The sequence below is a fragment of the Gracilinanus agilis genome, chromosome 5 (assembly GCF_016433145.1).
Source record: "Gracilinanus agilis isolate LMUSP501 chromosome 5, AgileGrace, whole genome shotgun sequence".
NCBI classification, from domain to species: domain Eukaryota; kingdom Metazoa; phylum Chordata; class Mammalia; order Didelphimorphia; family Didelphidae; genus Gracilinanus; species Gracilinanus agilis.
This window is the reverse complement of record NC_058134.1, coordinates 221,516,065-221,532,963: the sequence shown is the minus strand read 5'-3', so window position 1 is coordinate 221,532,963 and position 16,899 is coordinate 221,516,065. Positions and strand designations below refer to the sequence as shown.

Here is a 16,899-nt window from a genome sequence, read left to right as displayed (position 1 = left end):
CTTCTGAAAGCTGGTGGTTGTTTACAAATGAGCCTGGGCAGGCTGACAGGATGCCTTCAAAACCCAATGCCATCCATCTCAATAAGTTCTCTGCCTGGGCTGCTCTGCCCACTGCCTTATTGCAGATGGAGGAGCCTGGGCATTCTGTGCAGGAAGGAGACAAAACGGATTTGTCTTCCTGACAGGCCACATCCTCGTCATATATTATGTTCCTCAAATAATATCTGTACTCATATTTAGGGGAAAGAATCCTCTTGTCCTTGTTATGTTCGCTGAGTGATGAGCAGCAACCTTCTCTCCAGAGACACAGAGAGCTGGGAGTTCAGCATCCGTCTCATAATTTTGAAGAGAGGATCATAAGACCATAGATTTAGAGTTGGAAGGGACCATAGAGACCCAGGATAATGCCATTTTACAGGTGAATAAACTGAGGCATGGAGAAATTAAGTCACTTACACTGTGAAGAAGGATCTGCATCAAATTTCAAACACAGATCTTCCTGACTCTCAATTCAGCACTCAATCAGCTATGTCTCCTAAGGGCGACATTTTCTACTGGGTCAAGATCAACTTTGATCTAAAATGAGGGGATTTTGTGGGGCAGCTGGGTGGCTCAGAAGATTGAGAGCCAGGCCTAGAGATGGGAGGTCCTGGATTTAAATATGACCTCGGAGGCTTCCTATTTGTGTGATCCTAGGCAAGTCACTTAATCCCAATTGCCTAGCTCTTCTTGCACTTCTATTTTAGAATTAGTACAAAGTATTAATTCCAAGATAATAAAGTAAGTTTTTTTTTATTTTTTTACATTTATGTTAAAATTTCAAATTGATTTTTAAAGTTTATTTATTTAATTTATTTAGAATATTTTTCCATAGTGACATGATTCATGTTCTTTCTCTTCCCTCTTCCCACCCCCCTCTCATAGCCAATGAGCAATTCCACTGGTTTTACATGTGACATTGATCAAGACCTGTTACCATATTATGGGTATTTGCACTAGGGTCTTCCTAGAGGAAGAAAAGAAAATGAGAGTCAATTGATGAAAGGGAGGAATTTGAGTCAGGAGAAGTTAGAGCTGACGAATATCAACAAGCCACCATGATGGGGAGAAATTACCCCAATTTTTTTTACCACTATCATGAGTTACCTGGACTATATAGGTCTAGGCAAAAAGATCAACTCTAACAAACTCACTCATTTTGACTGGGTTCTGAAGGCCAAGGTGGAACGAAAAGTTAAGCTCAAATGATTTCTTTTGTGTGGGTGACAATAACTTAAGCGTACAAAAATACTCTGAGTCTGGAAGACCAAAGGACCATTTATCAGCATGCTGTAGATCAGTAATGGGTAAACTTTTTAAAGAGGGGGGCCAAAGGAAAGGAAATGCTTATCTGTCAGTCTGTTTCTAAGGCAACTCTTTCGAAGTTTCATTGTATTGTATCCTACCCACTGTTTTTGTCAGATTAGGAATAATGTCCTGTGAGGCTGGATAGAACATTTCAGGGGGTGGCATCTGGCTAGTGGACCATAGTTTGCCCATCACTGCTGTAGATGGAATTTTCTATGCAGTACAGGTTGGACTGGATGGACCTGAAGTCTTTTTGCAACATTGAAATTTGAAGACTTGATGAATTTCAACTGTTTTTCCTCTGGCACTTGTGCTAAACTTTTCATTCACACTGTCACCTCCTCCACACTAATCACCTTACTGGCTCTTTGTTCTTCTACATTATGCTCACTGCCAAATAATTAGCACTCCATTAAGCTCAACCAACTTCAAAACCTCCAACTTCAAAATCCATCCCTGTGCCAGGAGCAGCCTTCTTTTTTCTTTGGGGGGTGGTGTACTACTAAGGTCCTTAGGGAAGGACATAATGGTGGCTTTGTAAATATGAATTCATTTAAAAATTTAAAAAAAATAACACTTTTCTTTTCTTTTGGCAAGTGGTCAATTCCAATATGAATAGCATGAAACCACCACCAACAGTGTTCACAACACAAACTAAAGTCATTCTTCCACTCAGCCTCCAGGTTTTACTAGTTGGACCAAGTAACCAATGAATAGAAGACTTTTTCAAGATAATTAATGCTCTGTTCCTCACTGTTTATGTGACCTTGCAGAAGTTATTTTATCTCTGGGGCTCAATTTCTACCTCCTTAAAATGGAAAAATTCAGTGGTGTCTAAGTTCTCATTCTTCCCTAAATCCCAAGGCCTTACCCAACTGAGCTTTGGAAAAGTCAACTATCTTTTTTAGATCCCAGTTCCCTCCTCTATCAAAAAGGGAAGTTCAACTCAAGGCTTTCTAAGTTTCCTTCCTGACTTGATCCTTTTGAATTGTCAACGTGTCAAACTATGTGAACCCAGGCAAGTATCTTAACTTCTCTGTGCCTCGGTTTTCTCACCTGTAAAATAGCATTATTCTGGATCTCACAATCTCTTCCAACACTATTTTTGGAACCCACAATGTTTGTTAATTGATAATTACCTAAGCATTAGTTACCTCAAAAGAGTTCACTATTGATTGACTACTTGGTACAACTGGAAATACCTGGAGGATGGGGTTTATGCGGAGTAACTGTGGTAAACACCAGAACTGAAGGCAGAAAACAACTTCAAGACAAGAGAATCATAGAATTTTCAGAGTTAAGGATGGAAAGGAAATATCAAAGACTGGCAATTGGCTAAAGATCAACCCAGGACTTAGAGAAAGGTTCAGGATGATCTGTCAATACTGAGCCAGTTGAAGAAATTTTAAAAAACAAAAAACAATAAAATACGTTTAAAAGTTGTTCCTCTGGTCTTTAGAAAAATCTTTGGATTGATGACAAAGAACACAGTCCCTATCCAATTCTTTTCTGCCCAGAATTCCAATGGCATTGGCCCAAAAGAAGCCCATTCCTATATAGGCCCTCTCTGCAGGAACCATTTTAAAGCAGTTCATCTGAGAATTTGTATCTTTTTAAATTCTGTTTTTCTTCCCCGAGGCAAAAATTTTCTCTTAAGTTTCTGAACTGTCAGTAGCTGATGTGAGATGAGTAGGGGACCTATGTAAACTCAGCCTCAGGAGGGGAGTCAGGCAGACAGCCTTAGAAAAGGCAACTTTAATCAGAGACACTCCTCACATGCACTTAGGCAGTCAGTACTGAAGGACTGTCTTTGATTTCCACCAACTCCATCTAAAATTGAGAAAAGAAAAATATTAGGGCTTCCTTTAGACAGAGAAGGACTGGGAGAGAATGGCTGAATAGAAGAAAAAGAGAGATGAAGAAGGTAAGGGGAAGAAGATAAGAATGAGGGAGAGAGGAAAGGAAAAGAAGGAGAGAAAAAAGAGGAGATAAGGAAGAAGGAGAAAACAGGTGGGGGCAGGGAGGAGGAATCAGTGTCTTACAACACTGATCTAGTGCCAGAGGGGATTTCCAAGTCCATCTAGTATATTTTATTGATAAGGAACTGAGAACTAGAAAAGATAGGCAATTCAGCCAAGACCACACAAGTAGGAAGTCATGAAGCTAGAACTGGAATTCTGATTCTGGCTCCAAATCCAGCTTTCCCCCACTGCATCCCACTGTTTTTCTAGGGAAAAAGGTAAAGAAGAAAAAGAAAAGAAAGGGGAGAGGAGAAAGGAGATTTGGAAGGAAGGGAAAAGAAAAAATTGAAGACAAAGAAGGTGGAAGAAAAAATAAAAGACCTTCAAAAGTCAAAATCTACTTTATATGTCCTCAACTTCAAGTTTATATATCCTCAACTTCCACAAATGCCTGTTTAAGAAACAAATATTCACCAAAGCAGGTTCTCTATTTCTTACCAATGTGACCATGGACATGTCTTTGTAACTCTGAGCCTCCCACCTCCCCATTTGTCACTTGTTAAACCTGGCAACTGCACCAAAATATCAGAGGATTATATATATTTAGAGCTGAGACTTTAAAGTTAATCAAGTCCACCCCTCTCCAACTTTTTCAGATGTGGAAACTGAGGCACAGAACAATCCATGGTCCCTTCCAAATTTAAAATACTATGACCTACCCCTAATTTATTTATTAAGCACCTACTATACATAAAGCTCTGTGACTGGGCTGAGGAATCAAAGACAGAAATGAAATACTCTGTGCCTTGAAAAGGCTTTACTTTCTACTTAACAAATCAGTGAATGTTGCGAAGCTATTTTCTAGACTTACAATTCTCAACCTCAGGAAGGCTGTGGAGCAAAAGATTCTTTAAAGGGCATTCTTGTTTAGATGCAACTTGAACTACAGGGTCACTGAGGTCCCCTCTCACTTTGAGATGCTAGGATTCTCTACACTTTATTGATTCTATGCTGTATCTCTACCAAACCCAAAGACTTATACTTTGCACCAAATCTTAGACTTGATGGAGATGACTTAGATTACATGAATCTGTGCTGGCAACCCGTGCTTTTGAGCAATTCCTAGAGATTCCTTGTGAAATCAGTTTCCTAGATTGCCATAATTTCACAAACAGGAGTAGCCTCAGAGGCCCATTCACCTCATACCTGTGAAAGAATACCCTTTGTAAATTTCCAAAAAGTAACAGAATTGGCATAGCAGGATTCTAGGGCTGGAAAAAGACTTGAGAAGCTATGTAGTTCAATTCACGCCCAGAAGAAATCCTCACTCTATTATCATTCAATTGACAAATATTTTTCTCCCCCCCCCATTTTATTTTATTTTAATTTATATTTAGAATATTTTCCTATGGTTATGTGATTCATGATCCCTATCCCCTGCTTTTTCTTCCCCCTTCCCAAAGCCAACAAGAAGTTCCACTGGGTTATACATGTATCATTATTCAAAACCTATTTCCATGTTATTCATATCTGCAGTAGAGCAATTCTTTTAACATCAAAACCTTAATCAGATCCCTATCGCACTATGTGATCAATTATATATTTTTCTATCCCATTTCTGATTCCACAGTTCTTTCTCTGGATGTGGATAGCGTTCTTTCTCCTAAGTTTCTCTAGATTGTCCTGGGTCATTGCATTGCTACTGGTAGAAGTCTATTAATTTGACTGTGCCATAATGTATCAGCCTCTGTGGACAATGTTTTCCTGGTTCTGCTCCTTACACTCTGCATCACTTCCTGGAGGTCTTTCCAGTTCACCTGGAATTCCTCCAGTTCATTATTCCCTTCAGCACAATAATATTCCATAACCAACAGATACCACAGTTTGTTCAGCCATTCCCCAATTGAAGGACATCCCCTCATTTTCTAACTTTTTTCCACCACAAAGAGCACAGCTATGAGTATTTTTTTACAGGTCTTTTCCCTTATTATCTCTTTGGGGTACAAACCCAGCAGTGATATGGCTGGATCAAAGGGCAGGTAGTCATTTAAAGCTCTTTGGGCATAGTTCCAAATTGCCCTCCAGAATGGTTGGATCAATTCACAACTCCACCAGCAATGTATTAGTGTCCCAATTTTGCCACACCCCCTCCAACATTTATCACTTTCCTTTGCTGTCATATTGGCCAATTTGCTAGGTGACAGATACTTTTCAAGTGTTTAACAAGTGCTAAGTACTGTCCTATATGTTAGGGACTCAAAGGCAAAAGTCTTTTCCAGCAAGGAGAGACAAGTAAATATTTACAGATATCTAAAACAGATAAGGCAATTAGTGGGTAATGCCTTAGTTGCTGGAGGAAATCAGGAAAGGTCTCATGTATAAATGTAGCCTTTGAATTGAGCCTTGAAGGAAATGAAGGACTCTGAATGACAGAAAAGAGGAGCAAGCACATTCCAGGAATGGGGATAGTCAGTGCAAGAGCACTGTAGTATAAGATAAACTACAAAGAAGAAAAATCAGCAAGGATAGTCTGACTAGACCAAAGTGTCCTTGGTGGGAAGCAATGTGCAGCAATGCATGTGCAATATAAATTATGGAGTTAGATTGTGAGAGATGAACAGTGGTCATTTAGTCACTGGTTGGTGGCCTCCGATAAGGTAGAACTCACTACCTTTCCTTAATAAACATTTGTCAATTAACTGAGAAGAGAAGATTTAGGCAGCATCCAAAAACCATCTTCATGTATCGGAAAGGCTGGGATTTTACTAGTTATTACTGAGTTCAATCATGGTAGTGGTGGTGTGGTGGTGGGAGAACATCTGAAGAGAGACACATACTAGTTCTAAATGCTGTGAATGTGAGAACTGCCTTATAATTTGAACTGTCTGGTAAGGGAATGGTCTGTCTAAGGAGGAGGTGACATATGCTTCACTAGAGATCTTTAAGCAAAATCTGGATCACCCCTCGTCAGAGATGGTATAGACAGGATTCTTATTCTGTTACAAGTTAGATTCTAAGTTTTGTTTTCCAATTGTGAAATTTGGGGACACTTATATGATGATGGGACAGTCACTCTCCATTTCTTTACTTTATAAGATGTTTGGACTAATGATAATAATAACATTTCTTATCCTCCTCCTCCCCCTCCTAATGATAAAGATATTGCAAAGTTCCTAACATTTGATATATCATTTAATCCTCACAAAAACATTGGGAGGTAGGTGCTATTATTATCTCCATTCTGTAGGAAAAGAAACTGCATAAGTCTAACTTCTGACTGCCTCAATTTTCTCACCTGTAAAATGGGGATAATAATAGCACACTTATCTCCTTGGACTGTTGTGAAGATCAAATGAAATACCATATATATATATATATATATGTATATATATATATATATATATATATATATATATATAGTTTTCAAAGTGCTTTACAAGTGCTAAAAAGCATTATTATTATTAAGAGGCTGAGGCTAGATTTGAAATGGATGATTAGATGGTCTCTGAAGTCCTGTCCGGCTCTAAGCTTCATGGTTTTATGAACTCAGGTCTTCCAACTCTAAGCCCATTATTTTTTCTGTTCTATTGTGCTTTCTCACATCAGATCCTCCTCTGCTGCCAGCAGGAGGTGGTCCTGTCCCTCCCTATATCATTTATCCTTCAACTTGTTCAAACACCAGAGCCATGGAGTGACTCTCTCAAACCTTCCCAACATCCTGGTGGCCTGATTTTTTTTCTACTCAGAGTCTGTAGTTCTGAAATTTCTATTCAAGTGGGAGTAGGGTGTGGTATGGTATCCCACTGAGGAGGCAACAGGAGTATTTTTCAGCCTCCCATAAGTACCAGCTTGGGAAGCCCACTGGATTGTCCCAAAGAGGTCTTTTTGAAAATTACCGCAAGACCTCCTAAAGGCAGGAATTGAGAATGGGACTGGTAAAGGCTGAAATAAAAGAGTTTTTAATAGATTCTATAAAAAAGGGAATTCAGGCTCAGGGGAAATTCACAGCTCCATTAAGGAATCAAACCTATCAGTGATTTGAGCATAAGGGGTTGGCATAGCCTCTAAAGAGGAAGAGAGAAAGAAGAAAGGAAAAAAGCACCCAATTGGGGTGTCACTTGGAATGTTGAACATAAGAGAAGTTCTGATGAATCCTTTTCCCTAGAGAGAGGTGGGCAGAGGCAGAAAACTTGTTTAAAACAGGATATTGTGCATAGATAGATCTGAATAAACTATGAGAGAGTGAAAGAGTTGGGGGCCAACACAGGCCCATTTCCTTTCTAATGGTATCAATGTTTTCAGAATAGTGAGAAAGAGAAATAGAAGGAATGAGAAAAAGGGAGCAAGAAGAAAGAGCCAGGAGAAGAGAGGAAGACAAGAGATAAATGGATTGCAAATAGATAAAAATGAAGAAAGACAAAGGAAGAGAAGAAAGATGGGAGGGAGAGAGGAAGTCAGAGAGAGAGACAGAGACAGAGGGGACAGAGGGAGAGGGAGAGAGGCAAGGAAGAGGGAAGGAAAGAGAAACTCAAGAAAGATAGGAGGAGAAAAAAGGGGAAGAGAGCAGACAAAGACAGAGACACAAGGGAGACAGAGGTAGAAAGAGGCAGAAATAAAGGCAGGGACATCGAGAAACAGAAAAACAGAGGCAAAGACAAAGAGTGATAGAAATAGGAGAGAAATACAGAGAAGAGAGAAAGAAAGCAAAGGCAAAAAGGAGTGGGAAATAAAAAAGGGGTAGAGGAAAGCAAGAGTGCAAATGGAAGGGTGAAAAAAAAAAGATAAAGGAGATGAAGAAGAATTTACTCCCCCTTCTAGATATATGAAATCAAGCCAATCCTTTTCTCTGGACTTTCATTTCACTGCATGTAAACAAGTGCATTAGACATAATGATCTCTGAAATCCTTGCTAAAATATATTCTATATTCTAATATCTTTCCAAGCTCCAAAATGCTATGATATAAAGTACGAATGTTCTAAGGTCCCTTAAATTTCTACCATTCTACATTTTAAATTCCCTCCCAATTCTGTCATTTCGTGCTTTAAAGTCCTACTGAGTACTAGCATTCTTTGTTCCAAGCTCTGTTATTCTTTGTTATAAAGTTGCTTCCAGCCCTGACAAATTGTTCTAACACTCTGGGTCCTAACGCCCTTCCTTTGTGATATTCTATGCTCTCAGGTCCCTCCTTGCTCAGACTTACTATATTCCAATGTTTCTGACACTGCATATTTCTATTTTTTCTAAGTTTAACCTAAGAGTGACCCTATTGGATATAACCTCTTTGAGAACAGTATTTTTTCTTTTATTTTGTCTTCATATCCCTATCACTTAGCATGGTGCCCAACTGTGAGGCATCTGGATAGAGAAACAGAAGGCAGCATGTACCACACAAGTCAAATCATCACCATCTCTATGTTGACCACCATTTCCCTTCTCTCTCTGGTGGAGACAGCCCATACCCTGAACCCAAGAGCCATAGGGACAGCAGTGCCTTCCAGTTCCCAGACTGTCTCAACCCTCACTGCCATCCTTGAAGGGAGAAATCATTTTTGAAAGGGGACGACCATCTTCATCATCACCAGTCACAACTGTTGATCAACTGCTACCAATAGTCAAATAGCATAGGAGCTCTGAGAGTGGTAGAAATTCTCAGACCACTAGTTCTCCTTCTAGTCCAGCCCTCACAGTCATTATCCAGGTAATCAACTCCTGTGGAGAATGAGCTATATACATCCCCACCAACTGCTGCACACACAGCAGAACTTCAGCCTTGCTGAAGAAGTAAAATATCCTAAGAAAGTTACAGGTAGCAGTATGTGCCAACCAAGTCAAATCATCACCATCACCTTGACCACCATCTTCCCATAGCTCTTGATGGCAACAGCCCATGAGTCTTGAACTCAAAACAACAATGCTTCCAGTTTATTACCCCCGGCCATTACTATGGGAAGGAATCCTATTGGAGATATATGTAGGCAACTGCTTCTGCAAGTGTTACAATCATAGCCACCAAAGACTTAGAAAAGAAAGTTCTTGCCATCATTGTCCTTGGAACTGTCCAGTGGTTCAACATCAGAAACGCTATCATTTTATCAGTGGACATGACTTTAAAAAGAGGCCTGACCCCCTGCTTTGCTATGGTACCTTCAGGACTGTTGGACCTTTCCTTTTGATTTATGACTGAAATCTTCCACGTGTTGTCTTCTCCATTAGAATGTGAGCTCTCTGAAAGCAGGGACAGTCGGACTTTTCTATTTGTATCTCTAATACTTAACATTGTGCTTTGCATGTTGCATGTAGAAAGCACTAGAAAAAATACTTTATAGATCTATTCACATAGCAGATGCTTAAAAATGCCTTTGGGGTAACTAAACTTGAGATAAGGAAGGGCGAAGAGTATGTAGCATTCTCCTTTGTTGGTGATAATTATAATTTCCCTGTTTCTGTGAGCACCCTGAAGGCAGGTAGGGTATTATCATTTAGATACTACCAGATGACTCCAACATCTATCATATTCCTGTGAATTTTATATGAGAGAGAATTACTTCATGAAGTAATTAGGTATTAGGTATAATCCCAAGCTAGAGTGAACCATTACAATTTAGCCCTCTATTACCTTAACTCCTCAGATTCAGGTTTTCCTGGTTAATGTGCTGAGCTTGGCATACACACTTGACTCATTCTACCACCTCCCTATTCCACCTCACCCCTCAAAAAGATAAATAAACAAATGAAAACCCATTGGTATTTATTCTTGGGAAAACTCTACATAGACATACATAGAACTCTACACAGGGCAATGACTGGGATAGGGGAAATTCCAGGTGGCATCTCTTTGACATAAGCACATACATGATACAGGAAAACTGGCATCCATAAGAAAAATCAAGTGGATAAAGAATGCCTATTAGTCTGATTGTAACATGGAGGTGAAAGGGCACTCTAGATAATATATGTATAGCCTAGTGGAATGGCTCATCATCTCTGGGATTGGGAAGGGAAGAGGGGAGGGAGCCAACATGAATCATGTAACTGTGAAAAATGTTTAAACTGAAATTTAAAATAATAATAATAATAATAATAAGAAGAAGAAGAAGAAGAAGAAAGGACACTCTATAGAACATGTTCAACAGTAAATATATTGGGGATGGGCAGCAGTTGAGACAAGAGTTGAAAAAAAGGAGGATAAGATACCTGAGTTGTCTTTGGGAAACCTCAAAGCTTTGCTGACCTTACATTTCCTATGAAAACAAAGGGCCATTTCTTTCTAGTCTTATCACACACGTTGTCTGTCTCTAGAATGCTGATTGGCTAGATCGCATTCTTTTAATTTTAATTAATCTTTTTTGTTGATTACATTAGAACCCTCAGGTATCCCCCTCCATCCCTCTCCTCCCTGGACTACAGGAGGCATCATTTAACTATGCAAACACACACACACACACACACACACACATACACACAAACTATATCTTCATGTTTCTGTTTATTAATTCTTTCTCTGGAAGTGGACATTCACAAGTTACTCTTCAAAGATTAATTCTGTAGCTGTATATAAGATTCTCTTGATTCTTCTCCCTTCACTTTGCATAATTTCATCTAAGTCTTTCCAAGTTTTTTGAAAAAAATTAATTTGTTTGTCATTTCTTACAGCACAGTAGTATTCCATCAAAATCACATACTACAACTTGTTCAACCATTCCCAGCTGATCTATATCCCCTCACTTTCCAGTTCTTTGCCACCAAAAAGAGAGCTCTCAAAATATCTTTTTGAAAATCCTTGCTCTCTGTCTTAGAATGGATACTAAATATTGGTTTTCAAGGCAAAAGATTGGTTTGGCCTAGGTAAGTGGGGTAAAGTAACTTGTCCAGGGTCACACAGCTAGGAAATGTCTGAGGCCAGATTTGAAGCCAGGATCTTCTGACTCCAGGTCGTGTTCTATATTCCCTGAGCCATCTGACTGCCCCTGCTCTGAATAGCAATCACATTTTTAAAAACTTTTTGCTCCTCTTACCAACAACGTTTTTCTACTCTCTGACAAAATGCATTACCCAATAATAAGCAATACAATCTAGTACATAAGAGGGATTCACCAGTCTTTAGCATAGGGCTCTTTAACCATTTTTGTATCATGATCCTCTCTGACAACCTGTTGAAGCCTAAGGACACCTTCTTAAAAAGATGGTTTTCGATGCATAAAATAAAATACATTTAATTTACAAAGGAAACAACATATATTCAAATACAGTGATCATCTATCCGTCTATCATCTCCCTGCCTACCTACCAATAAGCTCACGGATTCCCCAAGTTAAGAACCACTGCCCTAATGATACTGGTTAACCAATGCTGGCCCACTTAAATAATGTTAAATGATGCTGTAATTAATATCACAAAGTAAACAAAAGGAACAGCAAAGGGAATACATTTCTAAAGATTCTCCATGCTTCTCTACCTCTCAAGTAATCCTTATGACCTCATGAGTCAAGAACAAGCAACATTCCAGGTCACTATTAGTTATACCCAAATGGAACATGGTGCACTATCTGTGGTGGACAGTTCATCTCAGACTGCTTCACCTGCCACTGACCTCTTTCTGGACCTTTTTGAACCACTTTGGATCCTTGCTCATCATGAGATGGCACATACTAGGATAATTCCTAGGATTAGAAAACCATAGCCATGTTCAGATATGGAAAGGACTTTGGAAATTATTCAGTCCGAAACTTCTTCCCATCCCCATTTTAAACATAATCAATCTGAAGCCCCAACAGGCTCACTGAAGGTCCCTTAGGGTAATAAGTGGTAGGTGTGGGATTTAAATTGGGACTCTTTTGATTTTAAAATTTGAACTCTGTTGACATGAACTAATAAAGTTCCTTTTAGTTCCCAAGATTATTTGATTTGAATAACAGAGACTAATGCAAGTATTAGCCTAAGCCAAATCCATTAATTAGGTGGATCTCTATTCTCTTTGTGAAACACAACATAGAAAATAGGATAATGAATGCTGGACTCATCCCCTGTTTGGATTATCTATTGTGTCTTCTTGGGCATGGATAATAGAGAACTGGCCCAATCTTCATTGTGAATGCCCTTGAGTATTTTAGGGGCTGCTCTCTCCCCTAAAGAAGAATCACTTTTACCTTTGAATTTGTGGAACACGGCCCAGAGCTCAGCTATATCTGTGGCAAAGGTGATGTCTGTGTCCAGGACGATGACTCTCTCTAGGTTGGCAGGAAGGGTCTTGGTCAGCACCAGCTTCATCAGCCCATATATCCCAGAGTAGTGTTTGTTGGGGATCCAAGAGACCTCCGACTGAATGAGAGGAGTCAGAGGAAAAGAAAAAGGGAGGGAGAATTCATTAGCTAGCAATCATCTGATCCATAAAGACATCCTGATCGAGGGCATGGTGAAATCAAGTTAGATTTATTTTCAAATTTTGGGTTCATTTAAAGTGTCTTATATTATGGTAAAACCCTTTTTGTAACTCTAAGCTCTGTCAAGGAGAAATAGTGGGGCATGTCAATCAATCAAAAAATCAGCTGTGTGCCAGGAACTGTTCTGGGCACAGGGGATACAAAGAATGAAACAACTTGTGCTCCCAAGAACTTATATTCTATTGGATAGAGAGGAAGACAAATTTAGAGCATATAGAGACATTTGAAATACATGCAGTGCATATATAAATACCAAGAGTACATATACATGTTATGAATACCCGTACATATATACCTATGTTATATGAAGGGCTAATGTGCATGTATGCATTATAGAGAAGAAGGAAAAGAAAGAGAAGAGGAGGAAAGGAAGGAAGAGGAAGAAAAGGAGAAGGATGAGGAGGAAAAGAAGAGGAAGAGCAATACATCCCTCTAATTCTCTGTGCATACTTAACACATACCACACACAGTCATACACAATTTCAAGGGAACGCTTGAAAATGGGATATTCATAGTGTGTATCATAAGTTGCCAAAGCAGCTTAGACGGGTTATTTTATTTGATCCTCCCAACAGTTGGCACTGATGGGTATTGCTATTTACATTTTGCAGATGACGAAACAGGGCATCAGAGAGAGGAAGTGACTTGCTTATAGTTCCCCAACTTGTGGGCATCAAAGGTTGATTTTCCAACCCAAATCTCTCCTGACTTCAAGTTCATGACTTTACATGACACCAATGGCATATGGTGTGTTGCTGTTTTCCATATTTTCACAATCCTCTTATCCGTTTCCCCATGCCTTTTCACTGTCATCCAAGGACTTGTTAAGCATGATTCTGCCTGCTCCATTCAAGACAATTCATTATGTTTCTATAAGTCCTCTCGATGTTTAGAAGGATATTGAATTTGAAACCAGGAGATGTTGTTTCAGACCTGGGGCAAGCTCTTCTTCCTCTCCAGGCCTCCTTTTGCGTATCTATAAAGTGAGGGGCAGGGAGAGTGGCTTAAGTGATCTCTAAGGTTCCTATTTAATCAGAAACCACAATTCATGGTTCCTTAAGTCTATGGATAGATTTTTTTGGGGGTGTTACTAGTTTCAGCAGAGGGCAGCAAAGAGCCAACAGAAGAAGGGATCTCAATAATGACCAGTCCAGGATACCCGCTGCTGACAAAATCCTAGGAAAGGAGATGGCAGAAAAGTAGAGTTGAGGAAATGCTTATAAAGCCTTGATTCGACTTCCTATCTCCCCCTCAAGGCCAAGCAAGGACTCTGCATATAGCTGGTGCTTCAATATTTCTTAAAATAAATGGCAAACTGGAATAAAGATAAATCACAGGATAATAGATTTAGAGCCAGAAAAGATTGGAAAGGTGTTGAGTCCATTTTCCTTATTTTACAAAGCAGAAAATGAAGGTTCTTAGTTATTTAATGACTTGCCCACTCACTCATTCAGAGTTCTGTGTTTGGTAATCTAGATGGGGGGTGAGAGAGAAACTCAGATGACTAAAATACAGAATTTGAATAAGAACCTCAAGAGTTGTTGTTGTTCCTCTTGTTTTCAGAGGAACAATGATATCAAAGATGATGTCTTAGCTTGTACATGGTGAAATGGATTTAAGTGAGGAGGAATTGCATAAAGTCTGCAGTCTTACCTTCCCTTCCAAAATCCTTAAAGTGGCAAGACAAAAGTCAGGATAACTGGCAACGGGATGCAGTGGATGACCTGGGTGTCTTCATGTCTGACAAATGTTCTATAAATTACTTTGCATCCAATGTTTACTGATCTCTAACCACGATGCCCCCCCACCCTCCTTCCAACAGAATGTTAGCTCTCCGGGGGAAGTTAGGAGGTGTCTAAATCAGGTCTTCCTGGCTATCTTATGACAAAGTGCCTCTTTCTCTAACAGAGTACTTTTGATGCAATTCTTGGCCCTGCAGGCACTGGCCTCTGGAACTCAGCACAGGTCTTCCTTCTCTCCCAAGAGAATCTTCTCCTGCCCAGGCCTGGCATTCAATAAGCAGACTGTGAGGCTCTCTTATTCCATCAGACCTTTGATTAACTTATTTATCTATTTTTATTGCTGTCAGAGCAGAGGAGCTTAATGAAACCTGAACACAGAGTATTCCATTAAGTTCCCTAATTAGGAGGTCGCAATGATTTGGATTTATTTTAACACATACATAAAGCACTTTGCTAAATCAAAAAGGAGAATGAATAAATGAAAATAAATTCATCTCAACATGAGCTAAAGCACGAACATCCTTCCTAATTTATCTCCCAATCAGTTAAGTCAGATTATTAAGTTAAAGGTGAAAGAACTGGTAGAGAGTTTATGTTTACAAAAAGAAAGGAAAAAAAGAAAGGAAAAAAGAAACATTTAGCAACTCAGGCCTCTTTGGATAAAGAGACCGAGAAAAATAAATTCCCAAATCTCAAAGATTCAAGGAAACCCGGGGCAAGCTAGATCAGCTCGTGCCTCAAAACAAATACTCTTTTCAACATTCAAGTCATTTAGCTTTTGCTTGAAATCCACCAGTGATGGAGAACTCACTACCAACCCAATCTAGCAAGTATTAAAAAACAAACCAACCTAAAATTTATTTGTTTGTCATATTAAATTACACGGTTAATGTCTTCCTCCCTCCCATTAAAGAAGGCATTATTTGAGCACCTATTATGTTCCTGGCACTGGGCAAGGGGATACAAAAATATCATTTAACAGTCTCTGCCCTCAAAGAGCTTATGTTCTACTGGGAAGGGTAACTTGTACACAGATAAGTTCTTTTGAGAAAGGAAGGGAGAACACTGACAATTAAGTGAATCAGCAGACTTCCAGCAGGAGATCATATGTATATGAGCAGAACAGAGGGGAAGGGGACAACTATAATTTTGTGCCAGGCACTTTATGGAAATTGTCTCATTTGATCCTCACAATAACCCTAGGAGGTAGATGCTATTATTATTTCCATTTATAGATGAGAAAACTAGGCAGACAGAAGTTTAGTGATGTGTCCAGGGTCACACAACTAAGATGTGTTCAAGGCTAGATTTGAGTTCAGTTTTTCAACTCCATCCACTATTTGCCTCTATGTGAGGTGAGTTTCTAGGTTCGGGATTATTATTGCCATTAGAGCTTAATATTGATATAGTCCTTTAAAAGTTAGTGAAGGGCAAGAGTTAGAGAAAATTACAAAATGTAAATTAAATGGTTTTGATTATATTAAACTAAAAAGCTTTTGTACAAACAAAAGCAATGTAGTCAAAATCAGGAGGGAAACAACAAATTGGGAAAAAATCTTTATAACGAAAAACTCTGACAGGGGCCTAATTACTCAAATATACAAGGAGTTAAAGCAATTGTATAAAAAATCAAGCCATTCCCCAATTGATAAATGGGCAAGAGACATGAATAGGCAATTTTCAGGTAAAGAAATCAAAAGTATCAATAAGTACATGAGAAAGTGTTCCAAATCTCTAATAATTAGAGAAATGCAAATCAAAACAACTCTGAGGTATCACCTCACACCTAGCAGATTGGCTAAAATGAAAGAAGGGGAGAGTAATGAATGCTGGAGGGAATGTGGCAAAATTGGGACATTAATGCATTGCTGGTGGAGTTGTGAACTGATCCAGCCATTCTGGCTGGCAATTTGGAATCATGCTCAAAGGGCTATAAAAGAATGACTGCCCTTTGATCCAGCCATACCATTGCTGGGTTTGTACCCCAAAGAGATCATAGATAAACAGACTTGTACGAAAATATTTATAGCTGCGCTTTTTGTGGTGGCAACAAACTGGAAAAGGAGGGTATGTCCTTCAATTGGGGAATGGCTGAACAAACTGTGGTATATGCGGGTGATGGAATACTATTGTGCTAAAAGGAATAACAAACTGGAGAAGTTCCAGGCGAACTGGAGAGACCTCCGGGAACTGATGCAGAGCGAAAGGAGCAGAGCCAGAAGAACACTGTACACAGAGACTGATATACTATGGTAAAATTGAATGTAATGGACTTCTGTACCAGCAGCAATACAATGACCCAGGACAATTCTGAGGGATTTATGGTAAAGACGCTACCCACATTCAGAGGAAGGACTGCAGGAGAGGAAACATATAAGAAAAGCAACTGCTTGAACGTATGGGTCGG

The 16,899-nt window shown here is 39.3% G+C and overlaps 1 protein-coding gene across 1 annotated transcript in view; it reads right to left on the bottom strand.

The window, feature by feature from the left end:
* Positions 1–16,899, bottom strand: part of LARGE1 (LARGE xylosyl- and glucuronyltransferase 1) — a 401,339-nt gene that overhangs the window by 212,155 nt on the left and 172,285 nt on the right. The window contains exon 5 of the mRNA XM_044679131.1: positions 12,457–12,628. Coding sequence (XP_044535066.1) covers positions 12,457–12,628 — 172 coding nt within the window. The remainder of the gene's footprint in view (positions 1–12,456; positions 12,629–16,899) is intronic.